Below are 19,881 nucleotides of genomic sequence, written 5' to 3' on the forward strand. Positions count from 1 at the left end.
CCCTGAACAGGCAGTTAACCCACTGTTCCTAGGCCGTCATTGAAAATAAGAATTTGTTCTTAACTGACTTGCCTAGTTAAATAAAGGTTAAAAAAGTAATCAGTTTTTCCCAGATTTCAATGTTAGAGTATGTAAGCGGTTAACTGATTATGTGTCAGTGTATGCGGCCGAATTGATGGCCATGATTATAGGTTTAAGATGGGTGGAGGAGGTGAAACCACTCTGTGGTGATCTGCTCTGATTTGCCTGCAGTTTGAGTAGTGTGAAGATGGGCAGGTCAGATAGGGGAGGTTTGTTTGTGGTGATGATGGTGCTGTTATTGGATTGGAGAGGATGGGAATGGTGGTAAGCTTTTGCTGGGTTCCTACCCATGTGGAGTGTGGAGGGGTAATGAGAAGGCAGATGTGGTGGCTAAGAGTGCTGTGAGGAGAGAGGGGGTAGATATTAAGGTCCCGCTGGGCTGCAGGGAAGTCAAGTCCTTGATCTGGGCAAAATGGCTTGATCTTTGGCAAAGGGAGTGTGATGCTAGTAGTAAGGGGAGGCAATTTTACAGCATGCACCGGTCAGGAAAGGAAGATGTGGGGAGTATGGGATGTAGGACAGAGGAAGTTGTGTGGAGTAGACTACAGTTTGAGTTTTAATGCCACGTTGTGGATGATAGAGAGACAAGAAACAGGTACGTGTGATGAGTGTTTAGTGGAGGAAACGGTGGTGCAGGTGTTGATATTTTGTGGACTGTATGACGTAGATAGGGAGAGATTGTGTGAAAGGGTTAGAGGCTGGCTGGGTTGCTGTAGTGGACGGAGGAAAGTGTTGTCTAGTGCTCTATTTCACTTTCTTAGAGGAACATGAATAATTAATATAATTTAATACAATATAGGTAGGCCGTGACTGGTCTCACACTCCAGTGATGTAGGTGGCAGTATATGCTCCTTAAAAGAATGCGATCCGATCCGCCAACCAAATCCCAACGAAGAAGAATGATTTCCGGTAATGTTAGAGTATTTCCTGTGGTGGTCGAGAAAATAAACGACGGGTTTGTTTTGCTATCTAGAAGTCGATTTAATTTTTGTTACTATATTGATATTGTTGATCGGGCAATCATGTCTGGACGGGACGCCCTCAACATGAAGCAACCGCCGATCCAGTCCACGGCTGGTGCTGTGCCGATTCGAAATGAGAAAGGTGAGTTTTCCTGTAGCTAACGTTGGCTAAGGCAAGCTATCCTGGACTTGGTGGTAGCCGATTTCATGGTAGCAATAGATAGCTATCTAGCCATCCAAGTACACAACTTTGTATAACTTAGCTAGTTAATATCACGATATAATTGCATGCTGCATTTTTTAATTGTACGGACAAACTTTTTGTCTGCGTCTACAGTAGATATAAAATTCACAATTCATGCCCTTACTCATGTTTCAATCCATCACAAAACCAAAACGACAGTATATACAACTTAACCTCACTAAATGTAACAGAGTGAGTAGAGATATCTATGATAATGGACAGTTTGCTCGCCTACTTTCGTCCCCAGGTGAGATTTCGATGGAGAAGGTGAAGGTGAAGCGCTATGTGTCGGGTAAACGTCCCGACTATGCTCCCATGGACTCCTCTGACGAGGAGGAGGAGGACTTCCAGTTTATAAAAAAGGCTAAGGATGCCGAGCCTGAGATGGAAATGGAGGAAGAGGTGGTGTCTGACCCGCGTCTCAAGCGTCTGCTAAACCGCGTCTCTGAGGATGCGGAGGAGAGGTGAAGATAATTCTCATTGATCCATCTTGTAAACTAGTGGGATCCTGTGTTGGTTGTGATGGCTCCCAGTCCCATCTTCATTGAGCTGAACTGTATTTGTCAGTAGACACCCATAGTTGGGTGAGGGGTTGTTAAAACCTTTCTGCACATATTGTGGGTTATCAGGAATTTGAATACTATGAATGACTGACTGGTTTTTATTGGGCTTTGATCTCTAAACCATTTAGGCCTAACTATTAGCCCTATTGGATGTTGAGTGCTGTGATGATTGTAAATGTTTCTCTCTCTCTCTCTCTCTCTCTCTCTCTCTCTCTCAGGTTGGCAAGACACAGACAGATCGCAGAGCCGGAGGTGGTTGCAGAGAGCAGTGAAGACTCCGACGAGGGAACCTGGCACCCAGAGAGAGCACCCGAAGAGAGCAGTGACGAAGAGGAGGAGGAAGAGGAAGAAGTGGATGATGAGGTGAGTGACACAAGGATCTTCTTGGAAAGTTGGATCAGGCACCCATTTTATTCATTAAGATTTTAAAGACAAAACTGATCTTAGAACAGCACTCCTACTCTGAGATGCTTTGTGAATACGGTCCCAGGTGTGTAATATGGAATGGTATACAAGATACCCTTTATGTAACACATTGACTTTGTTTTGTGTGTAGGAAATCGAGAGGCGGCGAGCGATGATGCGCCAGCGAGCGCAGGAGCGGAAGAACGAGGACATGCCGGAGATCATGGAGGTGGAGGAAGAAGGGAATTCGGGCGCGGAGAAGGAGGAGTCGGAGTCAGAGTACGAGGAGTACACGGACAGTGAAGATGAGGCCGAGCCGCGGTTAAAACCAGTCTTCATCCGCAAGTAAGGAGTCCTGCCATCCAAGATTACTCCTGAACCATTATCAGGACTTAATATAATTTATTTCAGAATGTAATAACTTTATTTTTCGAAGGGAAACTTTGATCGTGGGCTTGGGATTAGACAATTCAAAACGGCCAAATTGACTGATGAAAATACATTTGGCTTATACGAGAAATCATTTTAATTTAAAAGCCAGTACAAAACTGTTACCAGCTATGCTGTTTTCTACTGCATGCATCAGTTTGTGTATACCTGCTGTCCTGTTATCATATGAACAGAGTATGTTCACAACAAATGGATTGTGTTGCAGCGTTTGTGTCCCGAGTGAGAATTACATTTTGATGTGTATCTCCTCAGGAAGGACCGAGTAACGGTGGCGGAGCGCGAGGCGGACGAGCTCAAACAGCGGGAGCTGGAGGCGGAGGCCAAGAAGCAGGTGGAGGAGCGGCGGCGCTACACCCTGAAGATCGTGGAGGAGGAGGCCAAGAAGGAGTTTGAGGAGAACCGCCGCACTCTGGCTGCTCTCGACTCCCTGGACACGGACGGGGAGAATGAGGAGGAGGAGTACGAGGCGTGGAAGGTCCGGGAGCTCAAGCGCATCAAGAGGGACCGGGAGGCCCGTGAAGCGTGAGTACAGTCAGACTTAAACATGAATCGTGGTGTTCACTAGGCACAAAATGAATATAGATCTGAAACGGTCAAGTATTATCTTGAAACACTCGTTTTCATTTTTGAAACATTTTGCTACAGTGTGTCCTATTGTGCAGCACTTTAAACCATTCAAAACCATTTACAGGCAAATGCATAAGAGCGGAACATATTAAGACAGTCTTGAATGACAATGGAAGTAGACATCAGAAATACTTCACATAGGGCATTGATTCACTTAACCATTGAAAGCTGGTGGTGTTCCCTCTCCAAGTAAAAAAGGCTAGCGTCTTTGTTTTTATATTACGTGATTATCTGTATGAATGATCTGTACACTTGAAGTGTTTATACCCATGTTAATAATTACTGGTCCAGAGTTAATTATGTTGACACAGGCCTTTGCTGTCCATGTAACCCACTTGCCTTGTCGGGATTTTCCAGAATGGAGAAAGAGAAGTCTGAGATTGAGAGGTTCCACAGCCTCACTGAGGAGGAGCGCAGGGCCGAGCTGCGGAATAATGGCAAACAGATCACAAACAAGGCCTCTAAGGGCAAATATAAGTTCCTCCAGAAGTACTACCACAGAGGAGCCTTCTTCATGGTGAGTTGTAGACACGGGGGTTCAGAGAACTCCGTACAGTGCATTCTTATAAGAAACACACCACCAGATGTTGCTGATGAGGGATTGTTAGAATTGTAGGAGAAAGTGTAGGAGTGAACTGTCCCATGTTTGTTAGCCACTACATGTGTTAAGATTGTTGTATGAGTGATTCTTATAAGCAGTGTGTGCACTGTTGTAGAATATTCAGAGATGTGATTCAGGTATATAAAATATGTATGATCTTTCATTCATATAATTGAAACTTAGTAAACGTATTTTGTCCGACTAGCTCGTCTTGTCTTTGATGTTGGCTGTGATCTGTTTCCAGGACGAAGAGGAGAATGTGTTCAAGAGAGACTTCAGTGCCCCCACTCTGGAGGACCACTTCAACAAAACCATCCTCCCCAAAGTCATGCAGGTCAGCTGGACTTCTTTCAAACATCATATTTTTGTAGCACATGTATTCCCCTGTTTATTTATTATACATGTACACTATCAATGTAAACAGAAAATTCATACTGTTTTTGAACCCAGTGTATTGGCAACCCCTGTGTAAATTAATTTATTTCATTTAGTGGCTATACAGAATGTTTTTGTTCTGGAGCTGCTCTTGAGACAATGTTCTCCTAAATGGACAGATATTATCCAGACATTACCTCAAAATAAGGATGTGTGTGGTTTCATGACAATAAATTATACAATTATGAGCCATACAGGCAACAATCAATCCAAAATGTGATGTCAACAATTGGCAAATAAACATCCACAGATCATCTTTAACAACCCCATTTAATTCCAGGTCAAGAACTTTGGTCGTTCCGGACGCACTAAGTACACCCACCTGGTGGATCAGGACACCACATCGTTTGACTCAGCCTGGGCTCAGGAGAGCGCTCAGAACAGCAAGTTCTTTAAGCAGAAGGCTGCAGGAGTGAGAGATGTGTTTGACCGACCAACAGTGCAAAAGAGGAAGACCTGAATCTAAGTTGAGGGGAAGAGACTTCAGTATATTCAGACTGTTTAACAAGCTTGGGGTGTGTTCAGTGGGATGAAATGTTTCAGAATGTTTCAGATGGAAATGTTACTACAATTCACTGAAGTATATTCTATGGCCATACATTTACCTGCAATATCCTGAATGCACCAACCCTTTGAGCAAGGCCCTGGGTTTAGGGCTATGCCCTGATAATGTGTGGATGCTTCATGGAGGCATATTGATGTAGTTTTGTACATTTTCAAAGTTGTGTAGCTATTTTGTTTTGCCATTGATCTGACATCTGTTAATTTCTAACTTGGATATAAAGCGTACGTGATTAAAACATAACATTTTCATCCATTGGTTTTTATTTCATTCCACATTTATTATAAATCAAAAACAGGTGCTTGCAAAAGTAATCCATTTTGAAGTATTGTTGAATATACATAAAGAGAAATGCAATATTTTATTTCAGTTGACAAAATGTCTGATTTGAGCTATGGAATGGAGTCAATGAATACAGTCAGGCTAGGAAGCAGTCCAGTGTCCAATGCTGCTGCATAAAGCTGCTCTAGGGTCAGTTTCTCCTGGTCAGTTTGACAGGTCAATCAGAGCCTCTACCACATTGCCCATGTGTTCTCTCAGACTGCGCTCGGCCACTCCCCGGGAAATCTCCATCTCACCCATCTGTGGAAAGACAGTTGAGGCAGGACATTAGAATCAGAATGGGTAGTTGTAGAACACTTCAGACGGTCTATGAATATCTTTGAAGCATAGTTTCTAATAACACCCCCTAGTAGAATATGGATGACTAGAGTTCCAGAGGACTCATTTGATTTAATGCTTTTGTGATGCAAAAGACCATTAACTTTAGATGAGGGTTGTGACCCTGACACTTAAACAAGAAACATGTCTGGGGGGATACTTACAATGAGTTCTACATCCTCTTTCTTGATAGTGACTTTAGCCAGTTCCTTTTCCCTGAAATCATAACCCCAGACAAGTCATTAATGTGCTCAATAATTCCCAGATCAATGATTGTTGAATGAAAATCTGACAAAGTGACTCACCTATCTTGTTTAGCTTTCTGTTCTCTTGATCTCCTGTCTCCAATCACTGACATAGCCTGAAACAGGACATGCAGACATCAGATAATCAAAGGGATCATATTGGTATGACAGCACTGACGAGTCAGTAACTAGAACTACCAAAACAGGTTGGAAGAGTAAATTATGCAAGGCAGAAAAACATACAAGCAGCCATAGGCTAACGCTTGCTGAATAGACAGAAGCTCTACCCTGTCCTGGGATGTACAGCGCCTGTTCTGTTCAGGGCTGACTTGGTTAAACAGCACGTGCCAACGTGAAATGACGCGTTTGTATGTTGTTTAGGGTAACATTTTCACAACACATGGTTTATGCAAATATGTTTCCATTCTTCACTGTACGCCGGTTAGGCCCGTTGTTAGCATACGCTAGCTAGCCTTCATGCTAACGTGGGCACCCATCGTCGCCCCGCGTGCTTGGCCCAGCCTCACCGTTTCAAGATCGGAGCTCGATATTTCCTTCTCCTCGGCATAATCGGTGACTCTCTCCAAATCGGCAGCCCCACTATCATGTTTCCGAGGCTTTTCTGCTGGTTTTCCAGTGCAGTTCTCCTCAGCTTCCAGGTCCAAATCCACATCTCCCTCTGCCGCCATGTTTGCTCCTGTAGAGCCGGAACGAAAAGAGAGTGGGTATCCGTTTACAAAACTATCGGAAGGCAAATTAAGAAGCACCGATGTCACATGGTTTCCAGTGTGAGTGCTAACCAAGTCTTTCTGACTTTCATACCCTCATTGCAGGTTACAAAAAGGTTAAGGTTAGGGTTATGTAAGAGTTGGGGTTATAGGGTCGTCCCAAGGATCCCAGATAGCGAAAATAGAAAAAAACGCTATTTATTATCAGCAATTTGTAAGCAAAAATTTAAATATTTTACATTGATATTCAGTTTTAATTTGTATTTTGTTAACTTCATATACAATTAGATTAACTACATCTTTATCCTAAATTATGCTATAGTAGTTATGCTCATATTACTACAAATTATGCATATTCTAGCATGCCAGGCAAATATTTAATTTACCATGCAAGATAGTGATACATCCAGTAGTTTTGAAAGTAGCGCTCATCACCAGTCAAAACTGGTCCCTGAAAAGTGTGCAAGGTGATATGTTACATCCTGGAAAATAAGAAATGTCATGCAATTACGGATTTGTAAGTGCTAAAAGTAACTGTCCAGTGTTTCCAGATTTCTATCATATATGACATATAATTAATTACAATATGAATGAAATAGTTTTCCTGCTCAAAAATGGTAATTAAGTATGTTAAAAATCAGCTTTTCTGTGTTGGAATGGTGTGGGCGTACCACAACAAGGTAATGGTGTATACCGGTCATTATAGATATTCATGAGCGTAGACCACTGATTGGCCAGCGAGATGACATTCTAGTCTTTATTTTACTAGGCAAGTCAGTTAAGAACAAATTCTTATTTTCAATGACAGCCTAGGAACAGTGGGATTAACTGCCTTCAGGGGCAGAACAACAGATTTTTACCCTGTCAGCTCAGGCATTCAATCTTGCAACCTTTCGGTTACTAGTCCAACACTCTAACCACTAGGCTGGCTACCTGCTGCCCCACTCTATGAGGAAATAGCAAGCATTTTTTAATTGGTCTGTTTGAGATACAAGTTTGAGTTTGGATTTTTTAAGTGTTTTATCTCCAATTTATGCTTTGGCCACAAATACAAGTATAAGATGAGTCAAAATATTATTTGGGTATGAGTTAACAGAGCATTAACTTTCAAAAGTCAGATTTTCTCAGGACAGTTACTTTAAGATCCAGTTCAATCTCTTTAAAAAAAATGTGATATCCAACTTCCAAGTGTCACTTGGCCAGATGGGCCAAATGCCAAATTATATTCTGACTGTATAGGTTGATGTATAGACTGCATGAGGTTGGATTAAAGGGTACTCCACACACCTAGGCCTATTTCTGTCTTGCATAAGAGGTTTACAGTACTTTAATACTCGGAGTCCCAACAACCTGGCCAACCTCCTACATTTCTCTCTTGATCCCCCACAATAGTTTTCCCGCCTCCTGTACACTACACTACACTTACCAATCAATCCAATTTATTTTAATCAGCTTAATCCTAAAAAGTAGAGAAACCTTCCTTGATCACATCTGAAGCCAACATCTCTTTGACTGGCTTTCCCTCTCAGGGTGTTTGCCTTGTACATCATCTATGCCTGTCTGTTGGGGGGAGATCGATGATCGATGGGGCTCAGAGGAATGGTGGTGCTGGGGCTTATCAATGAAAAACAGGAGGGTGATATGCATATACTAAACTGGTGTGTTTCCGGGCTTGTTAACTCTATACTGCTGTCCCAGTACCCCTTTCATCCTGATTTATGATTGATCGTTGAGAGCTGGTGGACCTGGAGCTTCTTCGCCCCCCTCAGTGCCTGCTGCACCAGTCTGGGAAGTAATGTTGTGTCGCTGTCTCTGTACTCAGGTGAGAAACTGATGAACTCAGAACGAAACATTCAGGGAGTGAGCTTGGGCTTTTGCAAGTGGTGGGACTGGTGTTGGGGTCAATTCCATTTCAATTCAGTCAATGTAGTTTAAGTTTATTTCCTGAATTTATTTCATTTAAATGTAATTGAATCCAACTCTGGTGGGACTGGCTTCAAAGTGGATGAGATTAGACCATCTACCTTTAATTCAATAACAAAGAATACTTTATGAATTCTATCAAATTCTATAGTTATTATGGATCGCATTCCCAGCCTGAGAAACAGTGAATGGTGTTTCAGACATTACCATCCTGGTAAACACAATGGAATGAATAGAATGTCTTATTGTGTCCCCCCCTTCCCTTCCCTTCCCTTCCCTTCCCTTCCCTTCCCTTCCTTCCCTTCCCTTCCCTTCCCTTCCCTTCCCTTCCCTTCCCTTCCCTTCCCCCCTTCCCTTCCCTTTCCTCCCCCCATTCCCTCCCCTCCCCTTCCTTCCCTTCCTTCCCTTCCCCCCTCCCCTCCTTTCCTCCCCTCCCCTTCCCTTCCCTTCCCTTTCCCTCCCCTCCCCCCTCCCCTCCCCTTCCCCTTCCCTTCCCTTCCCTTCCCTTCCCTTCCCTTCCCTTCCCCCTTCCCCTCCCCTCCCCTTCCCTTCCCTTCCCTCCCCTTCCCTTCCCTTCCCTTCCCTTACCCCTTCCCTTCCCTCCCCCTCCCCCCTTCCCTCCCCTCCCCTTCCCTTCCCTTCCCTTCCCTTCCCTTCCCTTCCCTCCTTCCCTTCCCTTCCCTCCCCTTCCCTTCCCTTCCCTTCCCTTCCCTTCCCTTCCCTTCCCTTCCCTTCCCTTCCCTTCCCTCCCCTCCCCTCCCCTCCCCTTCCCTTCCCTTCCCCGTCCCTTCCCTTCCCTTCCCTTCTGAATCCCTTCCATTACCTTCCCCCTCGCCCCCTTCCCTCCCCCTCCCCCTTCCCCTCCCCTTCCCTCCCTCCCCTTCCCTTCCCTTCCCTCCCCCTCCCCCCTCCCTTCCCCTCCCCTCCCCTCCCCTCCCCCCCCCCTTCCCTTCCCTTCCCTTCCCCCTTCCCTTCTCTTCCCTCCCTTCCCTCCCTCCCCTCCCCTTCCCTTCCCTTCCCTTCCCTTCCCTTCCCTTCCCCTTCCCTTCCCTTCCCTTCCCTTCCCTTCCCTTCCTTCCCTTCCCTTCCCTTCCCTTCCCTCCCCTCCCCTTCCCTTCCCTCCCCTTCCCTTCCCCCTTCCCTTCCCCCCTTCCCTTCCCCCCTTCCCTTCCCTTCCCTTCCCCTGCCTGGTGGAATGTGTCCCACTGACTGCCTTCCTTCTCACCCAATTCAGCTCCTGGCCATGTTCAGTAGTTCATCAACACCTCACTATGATCCACTTCTTGATCTGTAATAGTTACTGTTGACCTAGACATATACAGTTACAGTATGCAGGCAGGCAGGCAGGCAGATAGGCAGGCAGGCAGACAGACAGACAGGCAGGCAGGCAGGCAGGCAGGCAGGCAGGCAGGCAGGCAGGCAGGCAGGCAGGCAGGCAGGCAGGCAGGCAGGCAGGCAGGCAGGCAGGCAGGCAGGCCACTGTGATCATATTGTTATGAATCTTTAGAATGAAATGGCCCATTTTACTGTTATACAATTCATGTCACATAGGCCTATACTGTATATTATTTTTGATAGAAAGTCTCATTGAATTCATTAAAGATATTAGTTTGAACTTTGCACTCATGGGTTGCTGAGCCACATAGAAAAGGCAATCAAATGCTGTTTTTAAATCTCCTAACCTGCAAATCAGAAATATTATGTTTCACCCTTTCAAAAATGTTTGGGATTGTAGTGTAGATTATGTGTAGGAAGTTTTCCGTAATCTGCAGTTTCTGTGTAATCCAGAAAGCGTAAACTGGAAAATGGACTGTTATGTACACTCAATCAGTTATGTCACTGTTGATGAATGGATAAATTGTGTTGGCATGGGAATCCTCTGACTGACATGTGAGGCTTGCCTCTCTCTGGGTCATCGTCTTAGTTCTGTGTCTCATCACTCTCAATGGACAGTAAGACTACAATGTTTATACATTCTTACACTTCAAACATATCTCTAAATAACTGGGTTCTAAAGAATCATAAGATTTTTATTTTTTTTACACACAAAAAAAAACTACAGTCAACTGTGTTTTTTGGAAAACATGTGTTTGGACTCGATCTAACCGTTCTTCCAAAAGGCCTATTGAAACCATAGATTGAATGCTTCCACTCAAGCGTCGTTTGGCTCCTTTAATTTGCTTTCGTCTGCTCGCTTTGGCAGTGTCTCCTCTCCCACGAGGCAAAAGCAATTATCTGTCAGTGAAAGGGCCCCCAGGAATGCTGTGTAGTACCGAGGGCAACGGTGGTGGGCCGCCCTGACCGACTCTCGAGAGTAAAACCCGGGTCTTATTCATTATGAACCAAACGGGGAAAAAAAACTAATTGAAACAGGGAAGGACAATTGTTTTTCCGTTGTATATATTTTTAAACGTTTTGCTACAGTGTGCGCTAATGAATACAAGCCTGTTTATCTGAAAGGACTAATTGGTTCATGGAAGTTCACGGTGGAGTAATTTAAAGATCTTCAAACCAGATTAAAGTTCAGCAGATTAGTTAAGATCTTCAAATTTGTTCCAGATTAACTATTGTGTTTTTTTCTTAGTGATTCTCAGACAGGAGCTATGATTCGGTGTTGATGGTTTGTGATCTGCAGGAGCTATGACGAGTGTTGATGGTTTTGTGATCAGTTAATGTTGATTCGAGTGTTGATGGTTTTTGTGATCTCAGACAGGAGAATAGTATTTGTTCATTGTCACTGTAAGGAGCTATGATTAGTGTTGATGGTTTTGGATCTAGTCACTATTGTGTTTTTTTAGGAGCTATGAATGATTCAGACAGGAGCTATGAGTGTTGATGGTTTTGTGATCTCAGACAGGAGCTATGATCGCGTGACAACCAGCTGGGATGAAGGAAAACAAATAGTACCACTGTCACATTTGAAGAAGAAAAACAGTCCTCACCGTGTCACATTTAGCATGTTGATCAACATATTTCCATTTGTAGCTTAGAACAGATAGTAAATATTGACACCATGTAGGCACAGATCTGGGGAAGGGTACCAAAACATTTCTGCAGCACCAAAGGTTCCCAAGGACACAGTGGCCTCCATCATTCGTAAATGGTGGAAGTTTGGAACCACCAAGACTCTTCTTAGAGCTGGCCGCCCAGCCAAACTGAGCAATCGGGGGGGAAAGGCCTTGGTCAGTGAGGTGACCAAGAACCTGATGGTCACTCTGACAAAGCTCTAGAGTTCCTCTGTGGAGATGGGAGAACCTTTCAGAAGGACAACCATCTCTGCAGCACTCCACTAATCATGCCTTCATGGTAGAGTGGCCAGACGGAAGCCACTCCTCAGTAAAAGGCACATGACAGCCCACTTGGAGTTTGCCAAAAAGCACCTAAAGACTCCCAGACCATAAGAAACAAGATTTTCTGGTCTGAAGAACCCAAGATCGAACTCTTTGGCCTGAATGCCAAGCGTCGCGTCTGGAGAAACCTGGCACCATCCCTAAGGTGAAGCATGGTCAAATCAAATCAAAGTTTATTTGTCACGTGCGCCGAATACAACAGGGTGTAGTAGACCAACAGTGAATTGCTTACTTACAGGCTCTAACCAACAGTGCCAACAAGGTATTAGGGGAACAATAGGTAAGTAAAGTAATAAAAACAACAGTAAAAAAGACAGTGAAAAATAACAGTAGCGATGCTATAAATATACAGGCACCGGTTAGTCGGGCTGATTGAGGTAGTATGTCCATGTAGATATGGTTAAACTATGCATATATGATAAACAGAGAGTAGCAGTAGCGTAAACAGAGGGTTGGCGGGTGGTGGGTGGCGGGACACAATGCAGATAGCACGATTAGCCAATGTGTGGGGGCACTGGTTGGACGGGCCAATTGAGGTAGTATGTACATGAATGTATAGTCAAAGTGACTATGCATATATGATAAACAGAGAGTAGCAGCAGCGTAAAAAGAGGGCTTGGAGGGAGGCACGCAATGCAAATAGTCCAGGTAGCTATTTGATTACCTGTTCAGAGTCTTATGGCTTGGGGGTAAAAACTGTTGAGAAGCCTTATGGTCCTAGACTTGGCACTCCGGTAACGCTTGCCATGCGGTAGTAGAGAGAACAGTCTATGACTGGGGTGGCTGTGGTCTTTGACTATTTTTAGGGCCTTCCTCTGACGCTGCCTGGTGTAAAGGTCCTGGATGGCAGGCAGCTTTGCCCCAGCGATGTACTGGGCTGTACGCACCTCCCTCTGTAGTGCCTTGCGGACGGAGGCCGAGCAATTGCCGTACCAGGCAGTGATGCAACCAGTGCTCTCGATGTTGCAGCTGTAGAACCTTTTGAGGATCTGAGGACCCATGCCAAATCTTTTTAGTTTCCTGAGGGGGAGTAGGTTTTGTCGTGCCCTCTTCACGACTGTCTTGGTGTGTTTGGATCATTCTAGTTTGTTGGTGATGTGGACACCAAGGAACTTGAAGCTCTCAACCTGCTCCACTACAGCCACGTCGATGAGAATGGGGGCGAGCTCGGTCCTCCTTTTCCTGTAGTCCACACTCATATCCTTAGTCCTGGTTACGTTGAGGGATAGGTTGTTATTCTGGCACCACCCGGCCAAATCTCTGACCTCCTCCCTATAGGCTGTCTCATCATTGTCATTGATCAGGCCTACCACTGTTGTGTTGTCTGCAAACTTAATGATGGTGTTGGAGTTGTGCCTGGCCATGCAGTCGTGGGTGAACAGGTAATACAGGAGGGGACTGAGCATGCACCCCTGAGGGGCTCCAGTGTTGAGGATAAGTGTGGCAGATGTGTTGCTACCTACCCTCACCACCTGGGGGCGGCCCGTCAAGAAGTCCAGGATCCAGTTGCAGAGGGAGGTGTTTAGTCCCTAGGATCCTTAGCTTAGTGATGAGCTTTGAGGGCACTACGGTGTTGAACGCTGAGCTGTCGTCAATGAATAGCATTCTCACGTAGGTGTTCCTTTTATCCTGGTGGGAAAGGACAGTGTGGAGTGCAATAGAGATTGCATCATCTGTGGATCTGTTTGGGCGGTATGCAAATTGGAGTGGGTCCAGGGTTTCTGGGATAATGGTGTTGATGTGAGCCATTACCAACCTTTCAAAGCACCTCATGGCTACAGACGTGAGTGCTACGGGTCTATAGTCATTTAGGCAGGTTGCCTAAGTGTTTTTGGGCACAGGGACTATGGTGGTCTGCTTGAAACATGCTGGTAATATAGATTCAATCAGAGACATGTTGAAAATGTTAGTGAAGACACCTCCTAGTTGGTCAGCACATCCCCGGAGCACACATCCTGGTAATCTGTCTTGCCCAGCGGCCTTGTGAATGTTGACCTGTTTAAAGGTCTTGTTCACGTCGGCTACGGAGAGCGTGATCAAACAGTCGTCCGGAACAGCTGATGCTCTCATGCATGCCTCAGTGTTGCTTGCCTCGAAGCGAGCATAGAAGTAATTTAGCTCATCTGGTAGGCTCGTGTCTGCTGGTGGTGGCAGCATCTCATGCTGTGGGGATGTTTTTCAGTGGCAGGGACTGGGAGACTAGCCAGGATTGAGGGAACGATGAACGGAGCAAAATACAGAGAGAGACCTTTGATGAAAACCTGCTTAAGAGCGCTCAGGACTTCAGCCTGGGCGAAGCTTCACCTTCCAACAGGACAACGACCCTAAGCACACTGCCAACACAACGCAGGAGTGGCTTTGGGATAAGTCTCTAAATGTCTTTGAGTGACCCAGCCAGAGCCCAGACTTGAACCCAATCAAACATCTCTGGAGAGACCTGAAAATACCTGTGCAGCGACACTCCCCATCCAACCTGACAGGGCTTGAGAGGATCTGCAGAGAAAAATGGGAGAAAACCCCAAGTACAGGTCTGTCAAGCTTGTAGAGTCATTCCCAAGAAGTCTCAAGGCTGTAATCACTGTCAAATGTGCCTCGACAATGTACTGAGTAAAGGGTCTGAATACTTATGTAAATGTTACAATTCAGTATTTCTTAAATATTTTTGGCTAAAATGTCTAAAAACCTGTTTTTGCTTTATCATTATTGGGTATTGTGTGTAGATTGATGAGGGGGGATTATTTAATCCATTTTAGAACAAGTCTGTAATGTAACAAAATGCGGAAAAAGTCAAGGAGTCTGAAAACTTTCTGAATGTTTTGAGTTGCTGACAGTTCTTTATAGGCTACAGGTGGCAAAAACTGTGTTCTGGTAGAATTTGTTATGTTTACTTGGTCTGTAGCAAGAATATTTGACAGGCCCTAGTTGGGTCACACAACCCCAAAAGGTTTGGAAACCACTGATGAGTTAGGCCTATGCTGAGTAGTAGCCCCAGTAAGAACTGCTCTGCAGCCGAACGATGATAACCCAGTGTGGGTTATGGAGTTAGTCTACGGCAGGGTTGGGGAGAGCGAGAGGGACTGATGAAGGTCACGCTAACTGAGACTGAGGGGACTGTACAACTTCCCTGGATTATCCTGGCACTGCGCCCTGCACACTGACCCAAATCTATTCTGACTCACTCTCTCTCTCTGTGTAAACAACCCGTGTGGGCTACTGCTCTTCAGATAAGATTGTGGGCGCAGTCCTGCTCTTGTCTTGAGAAAGGCCACTAGGCCATCGATCAAGTCCACCTTTGTAAACATGGATTAAAAAATACACATCACCAGCATTTGTTATAGTCTACTGTACTCTTCTGCCATGGTAGGGCCCACGCCCTGCCACTCAGCCCCAGTCAAAGCCAGTTTAAAACAGAACTGAGGAGATTAAGTAAGAGTCTGTCTTGTGGAGAATGGTTGAACAGAGATTACTGTATATCAATGGATAGCATAGAGATAGACAGAGATCTTGACTTTGTATCTGTGCCAATATGGTGTCGATAACAGAATTGTCAGCGCCATTGAGGCTATCTCTATTTTAAAGTAGTCAATTTGTTTATTTTGTGTTTGAAAATAAAATGACTTTTAACTAGAAAATGACTTCTTGAAGATTTCACGTTATATATTTGCCCGCTGGGTTGACTACATCCTCTTTCTCAGACACAACTCAGACACAACCCTACATGTGTCCTCTTTCTCCTGACTCAGACACAACCCTACATGTGTCCTCTTTCTCCTGACTCAGACACAACCCTACATGTGCCCTCTTTCTCCTGACTCAGACACAACCCTACATGTGTCCTCTTTCTCCTGACTCAGACACAACCCTACATGTGTCCTCTTTCTCCTGACTCAGACACAACCCTACATGTGTCCTCTTTCTCCTGACTCAGACACAACCCTACATGTGCCCTCTTTCTCCTGACTCAGACACAACCCTACATGTGCCCTCTTTCTCCTGACTCAGACACAACCCTACATGTGTCCTCTTTCTCCTGACTCAGACACAACCCTACATGTGTCCTCTTTCTCCTGACTCAGACACAACCCTACATGTGTCCTCTTTCTCCTGACTCAGACACAACCCTACATGTGCCCTCTTTCTCCTGACTCAGACACAACCCTACATGTGCCCTCTTTCTCCTGACTCAGACACAACCCTACATGTGCCCTCTTTCTCCTGACTCAGACACAACCCTACATGTGTCCTCTTTCTCCTGACTCAGACACAACCCTACATGTGTCCTCTTTCTCCTGACTCAGACACAACCCTACATGTGTTCCCTTTCTCCTGACTCAGACACAACCCTACATGTGTCCTCTTTCTCCTGACTCAGACACAACCCTACATGTGCCCTCTTTCTCCTGACTCAGACACAACCCTACATGTGTCCTCTTTCTCCTGACACAACCCACCGGGAAAACGTCAACAGTATATCAATGTAATCTGTCAACATACTGACCTTGAACATCAATGGAGTTTTGTGCTGAAAATACAAAAATTTGTCAAAGTACACTAATTTGAACCAGAATTCAACAACAAATCATCAACAGGATTTCAAAGGTTGGTTAATTTCAACTACAATAGAATTCACATTTGTTGAGAACTCAACTAAAAATCAACCAAATATGGACATATTGATTTTGCGTTCCGTCAGGTTTTTGCCTGGAGAGAGACCTAGCCTGTGCCCACTCCTCTTGTACTGTGTTTCTGGGCCGGTCAGCAAAATGATGATAGGATTATGGATGTGGCCTCTTTCCATTATGGACAAGCAGGGAGTATCAGAGTTTAGCAAGGAGGTGCCATGGGGCGGTGGGCGGTGCTGTGTAGGAAAGCAGAAGGTATCTGATAACATCCTTAAATGTACAAAGAAAATGACAGTAATTTGTGGGTAATTCCATTCTGATGGGTATGTAACCCAAAGAACAGCGTGGCCCAAGCCCATTGTGACCATGGTGCTGCTCTGTCCTGTGTGTGTGTGTGTGTGTGGCCTGGAGGCTGTCTCTGGAGCAGTGGAGCAAGGGCCCTGGGGGAAGGGAGGGACAGATGGGACTAACACATGCCCCGCCTCCCTCTCTCCCTGGCTCTGCCTAATCTTCCAGGGTAAAGCGGAGCACGGGGAGGAGGGGTTGAGAGCATTCATCATCACCACCTCTCTCTCCAACTCTTCTGACAGCGCCCGACACAGAAGCAAAAAGAGAGCACACAGGATATGAGTAAAATAAATACCCGGACACTTTCTATCCCCCCGAAGTTGGATTGAGGCCGAGATTTAGCAAGGTTGGTTGGATGTGTCTTTGTGTTACATGTGATCCAGGATATAGCAGAGAAGAACTCAGGAAGAACTACCCTGTTGACCCGTTGGAAGTTGGATTGCACAACAACAAGTAGCGCTTTTTGTTTTGTAACGCCGGTACTTATTTTGGGAAAACAATTTGTACTGTTTTAGATGTTAGAGGATCGTTTTCTGGGGACTTTTAGGATGTCATCCTCACAGGGTCTGTGATCTAACACCCAAAGCTGTCCGTTTTGGAGGGTTCTGAACGGATGACAGCCCAGGAGATGCACCAGAGTGGCATCTACAGCTACTTCCTCAACATGTTTGCCTACCAGGTGAGACAGAGTCCTGAATGACAGAGAGTTGGCGGGAGGGAAAGAGAGAACATATAAGAGGAATTATGGAGACGTTACACATGAATGAGAATGTGTTTGGATTGCTGTCTGTTTAGTAAGACATTGAGTCCCATAGTTTCATGATACGTTTGCTAGTAGTTGTTGTGTTAAAACATAGTAATGTAGTTGTTGTGTTTAAACATAGTAATGTAGTTGTTGTGTTAAAACATAGTAATGTAGTTGTTGTGTTAAAACATAGTAATGTAGATGTTGTGTTAAAACATAGTAATGTAGTTGTTGTGTTAAAACAAAGTAATGTAGTTGTTGTGTTAACATAGTAATGTAGTTGTTGTGTTAACATAGTAATGTAGTTGTTGTGTTAACATAGTAATGTAGTTGTTGTGTTAACATAGTAATGTAGTTGTTGTGTTAAAACAAAGCTATATTAGTTGTTGTGTTAAAACGTAGTAATGTAGTTGTTGTGTTAAAACGTAGTAATGTAGTTGTTGTGTTAAAACATAGTAATGTAGTTGTTGTGTTAAAACATAGTAATGTAGTTGTTGTGTTAAAACATAGTAATGTAGATGTTGTGTTAAAGTGTAGTAATGTATTTGTTGTGTTAAAACAAAGCTATATTTGTTGTTGTGTTAAAACGTAGTAATGTAGTTGTTGTGTTAAAACAAAGCTATATTAGTTGTTGTGTTAAAACGTAGTAATGTAGTTGTTGTGTTAAAACGTAGTAATGTAGTTGTTGTGTTAAAACATAGTAATGTAGTTGTTGTGTTAAAACATAGTAATGTAGTTGTTGTGTTAAAACATAGTAATGTAGATGTTGTGTTAAAGTGTAGTAATGTATTTGTTGTGTTAAAACAAAGCTATATTTGTTGTTGTGTTAAAACGTAGTAATGTAGTTGTTGTGTTAAAACAAAGCTACATTAGTTGTTGTGTTAAAACGTAGTAATGTAGTTGTTGTGTTAAAACAAAGCTATATTAGTTGTTGTGTTAAAACGTAGTAATGTAGTTGTTGTGTTAAAACGTAGTAATGTAGTTGTTGTGTTTAAACATAGTAATGTAGTTGTTGTGTTAAAACAAAGTTATATTAGTTGTTGTGTTAAAACAAAGCTATATTAGTTGTTGTGTTAAAACATAGTTATATTAGTTGTTGTGTTTAAACATACTAATGTAGATGTTGTGTTAACATAGTAATGTAGTTGTTGTGTTAAAACGTAGTAATGTAGTTGTTGTGTTAACATAGTAATGTAGATGTTGTGTTATAACATAGTAATGTAGTTGTTGTGTTAAAACATAGTAATGTAGTTGTTGTGTTAAAACAGTTTTATTAGTTGTTGTGTTAAAACATAGTAATGTCGTTGTTGTGTTGAAACATAGTAATGTAGATGTTGTGTTAAAGCGTAGTAATGTAGATGTTGTGTTAAAACATAGTAATGTAGTTGTTGTGTTAAACGTAGTAATGTAGTTGTTGTGTTAAAGCGTAGTAATGTAGTTGTTGTGTTAAAACGTAGTAATGTAGTTGTTGTGTTATAACATAGTAATGTAGTTGTTGTGTTAAAACGTAGTAATGTAGTTGTTGTGTTAAAACAGTTTTATTAGTTGTTGTGTTAAAACAGTTTTATTAGTTGTTGTGTTATAACATAGTAATGTAGTTGTTGTGTTAAAACAGTTATATTAGTTGTTGTGTTATAACATAGTAATGTAGTTGTTGTGTTAAAACAGTTATATTAGTTGTTGTGTTAAAACATAGTAATGTCGTTGTTGTGTTGAAACATAGTAATGTAGATGTTGTGTTAAAGCGTAGTAATGTAGTTGTTGTGTTAAAACATAGTAATGTAGTTGTTGTGTTAAAACGTAGTAATGTAGTTGTTGTGTTAAAACGTAGTAATGTAGTTGTTGTGTTAAAACGTAGTAATGTAGTTGTTGTGTTAAAACATAGTAATGTAGTTGTTGTGTTATAACATAGTAATGTAGTTGTTGTGTTAAAACGTAGTAATGTAGTTGTTGTGTTAAATCATAGCTATATTAGTTGTTGTGTTTAAACATAGTAATGTAGTTGTTGTGTTAAAACGTAGTAATGTAGTTGTTGTGTTAAATCATAGCTATATTAGTTGTTGTGTTATAACATAGTAATGTAGTTGTTGTGTTAAAACGTAGTAATGTAGTTGTTGTGTTAAAACGTAGTAATGTCGTTGTTGTGTTAAAACGTAGTAATGTAGTTGTTGTGTTAAACGTAGTAATGTCGTTGTTGTGTTAAATCATAGCTATATTAGTTGTTGTGTTAAAACATAACTTTAACACATAATAGTTGATGTGATATGACTATTGTTTTGTACCTAACTGGCCTGTTGTTAATACGTATCAGATCCAGAACTAACAGATGT

The 19,881-nt window shown here is 43.2% G+C and overlaps 2 protein-coding genes across 2 annotated transcripts; one reads left to right on the forward strand and one right to left on the reverse strand.

Annotated features, from left to right (window-relative positions):
• The first annotated feature begins 984 nt into the window (after positions 1–984).
• Positions 985–5,173, forward strand: LOC124018908 (microfibrillar-associated protein 1-like). The gene is made up of 8 exons (XM_046334236.1): positions 985–1,185; positions 1,535–1,751; positions 2,069–2,213; positions 2,407–2,600; positions 2,958–3,227; positions 3,690–3,849; positions 4,178–4,267; positions 4,649–5,173. Exons 1-8 carry the CDS (start codon positions 1,104–1,106, stop codon positions 4,826–4,828), a joined length of 1,338 nt encoding a protein of 445 aa, XP_046190192.1. The 5' UTR covers positions 985–1,103; the 3' UTR covers positions 4,829–5,173.
• On the reverse strand, positions 5,171–6,705 carry LOC124018909 (huntingtin-interacting protein K-like). The gene is made up of 4 exons (XM_046334237.1): positions 6,363–6,705; positions 5,896–5,951; positions 5,755–5,806; positions 5,171–5,512 (listed from the first exon to the last, which is right to left on the reverse strand). The coding sequence occupies exons 1-4, from the start codon at positions 6,522–6,524 to the stop codon at positions 5,417–5,419; spliced, it is 366 nt and encodes a 121-aa protein (XP_046190193.1). The 5' UTR covers positions 6,525–6,705; the 3' UTR covers positions 5,171–5,416.
• Positions 6,706–19,881: the final 13,176 nt, after the last annotated feature.

Source organism: Oncorhynchus gorbuscha, unplaced genomic scaffold (assembly GCF_021184085.1).
Source record: "Oncorhynchus gorbuscha isolate QuinsamMale2020 ecotype Even-year unplaced genomic scaffold, OgorEven_v1.0 Un_scaffold_587, whole genome shotgun sequence".
NCBI lineage: Eukaryota > Metazoa > Chordata > Actinopteri > Salmoniformes > Salmonidae > Oncorhynchus > Oncorhynchus gorbuscha.

Bases quoted from the DNA above. Each gene is read 5' to 3' on its own strand.
- LOC124018908 (XM_046334236.1), top strand. From the start codon at position 1,104: ATGTCTGGACGGGACGCCCTCAACATGAAGCAACCGCCGATCCAGTCC. The intron at 1,186-1,534 runs GTGAGTTTTCCT...TTTCGTCCCCAG, and splicing joins GCCGATTCGAAATGAGAAAG to GTGAGATTTCGATGGAGAAG. The intron at 4,268-4,648 runs GTCAGCTGGACT...ATTTAATTCCAG, and splicing joins TCCTCCCCAAAGTCATGCAG to GTCAAGAACTTTGGTCGTTC.
- LOC124018909 (XM_046334237.1), bottom strand. From the start codon at position 6,524: ATGGCGGCAGAGGGAGATGTGGATTTGGACCTGGAAGCTGAGGAGAAC. The intron at 5,952-6,362 runs GTGAGGCTGGGC...GTCCTGTTTCAG, and splicing joins CGAGCTCCGATCTTGAAACG to GCTATGTCAGTGATTGGAGA. The intron at 5,807-5,895 runs GTGAGTCACTTT...TTATGATTTCAG, and splicing joins CAGAAAGCTAAACAAGATAG to GGAAAAGGAACTGGCTAAAG.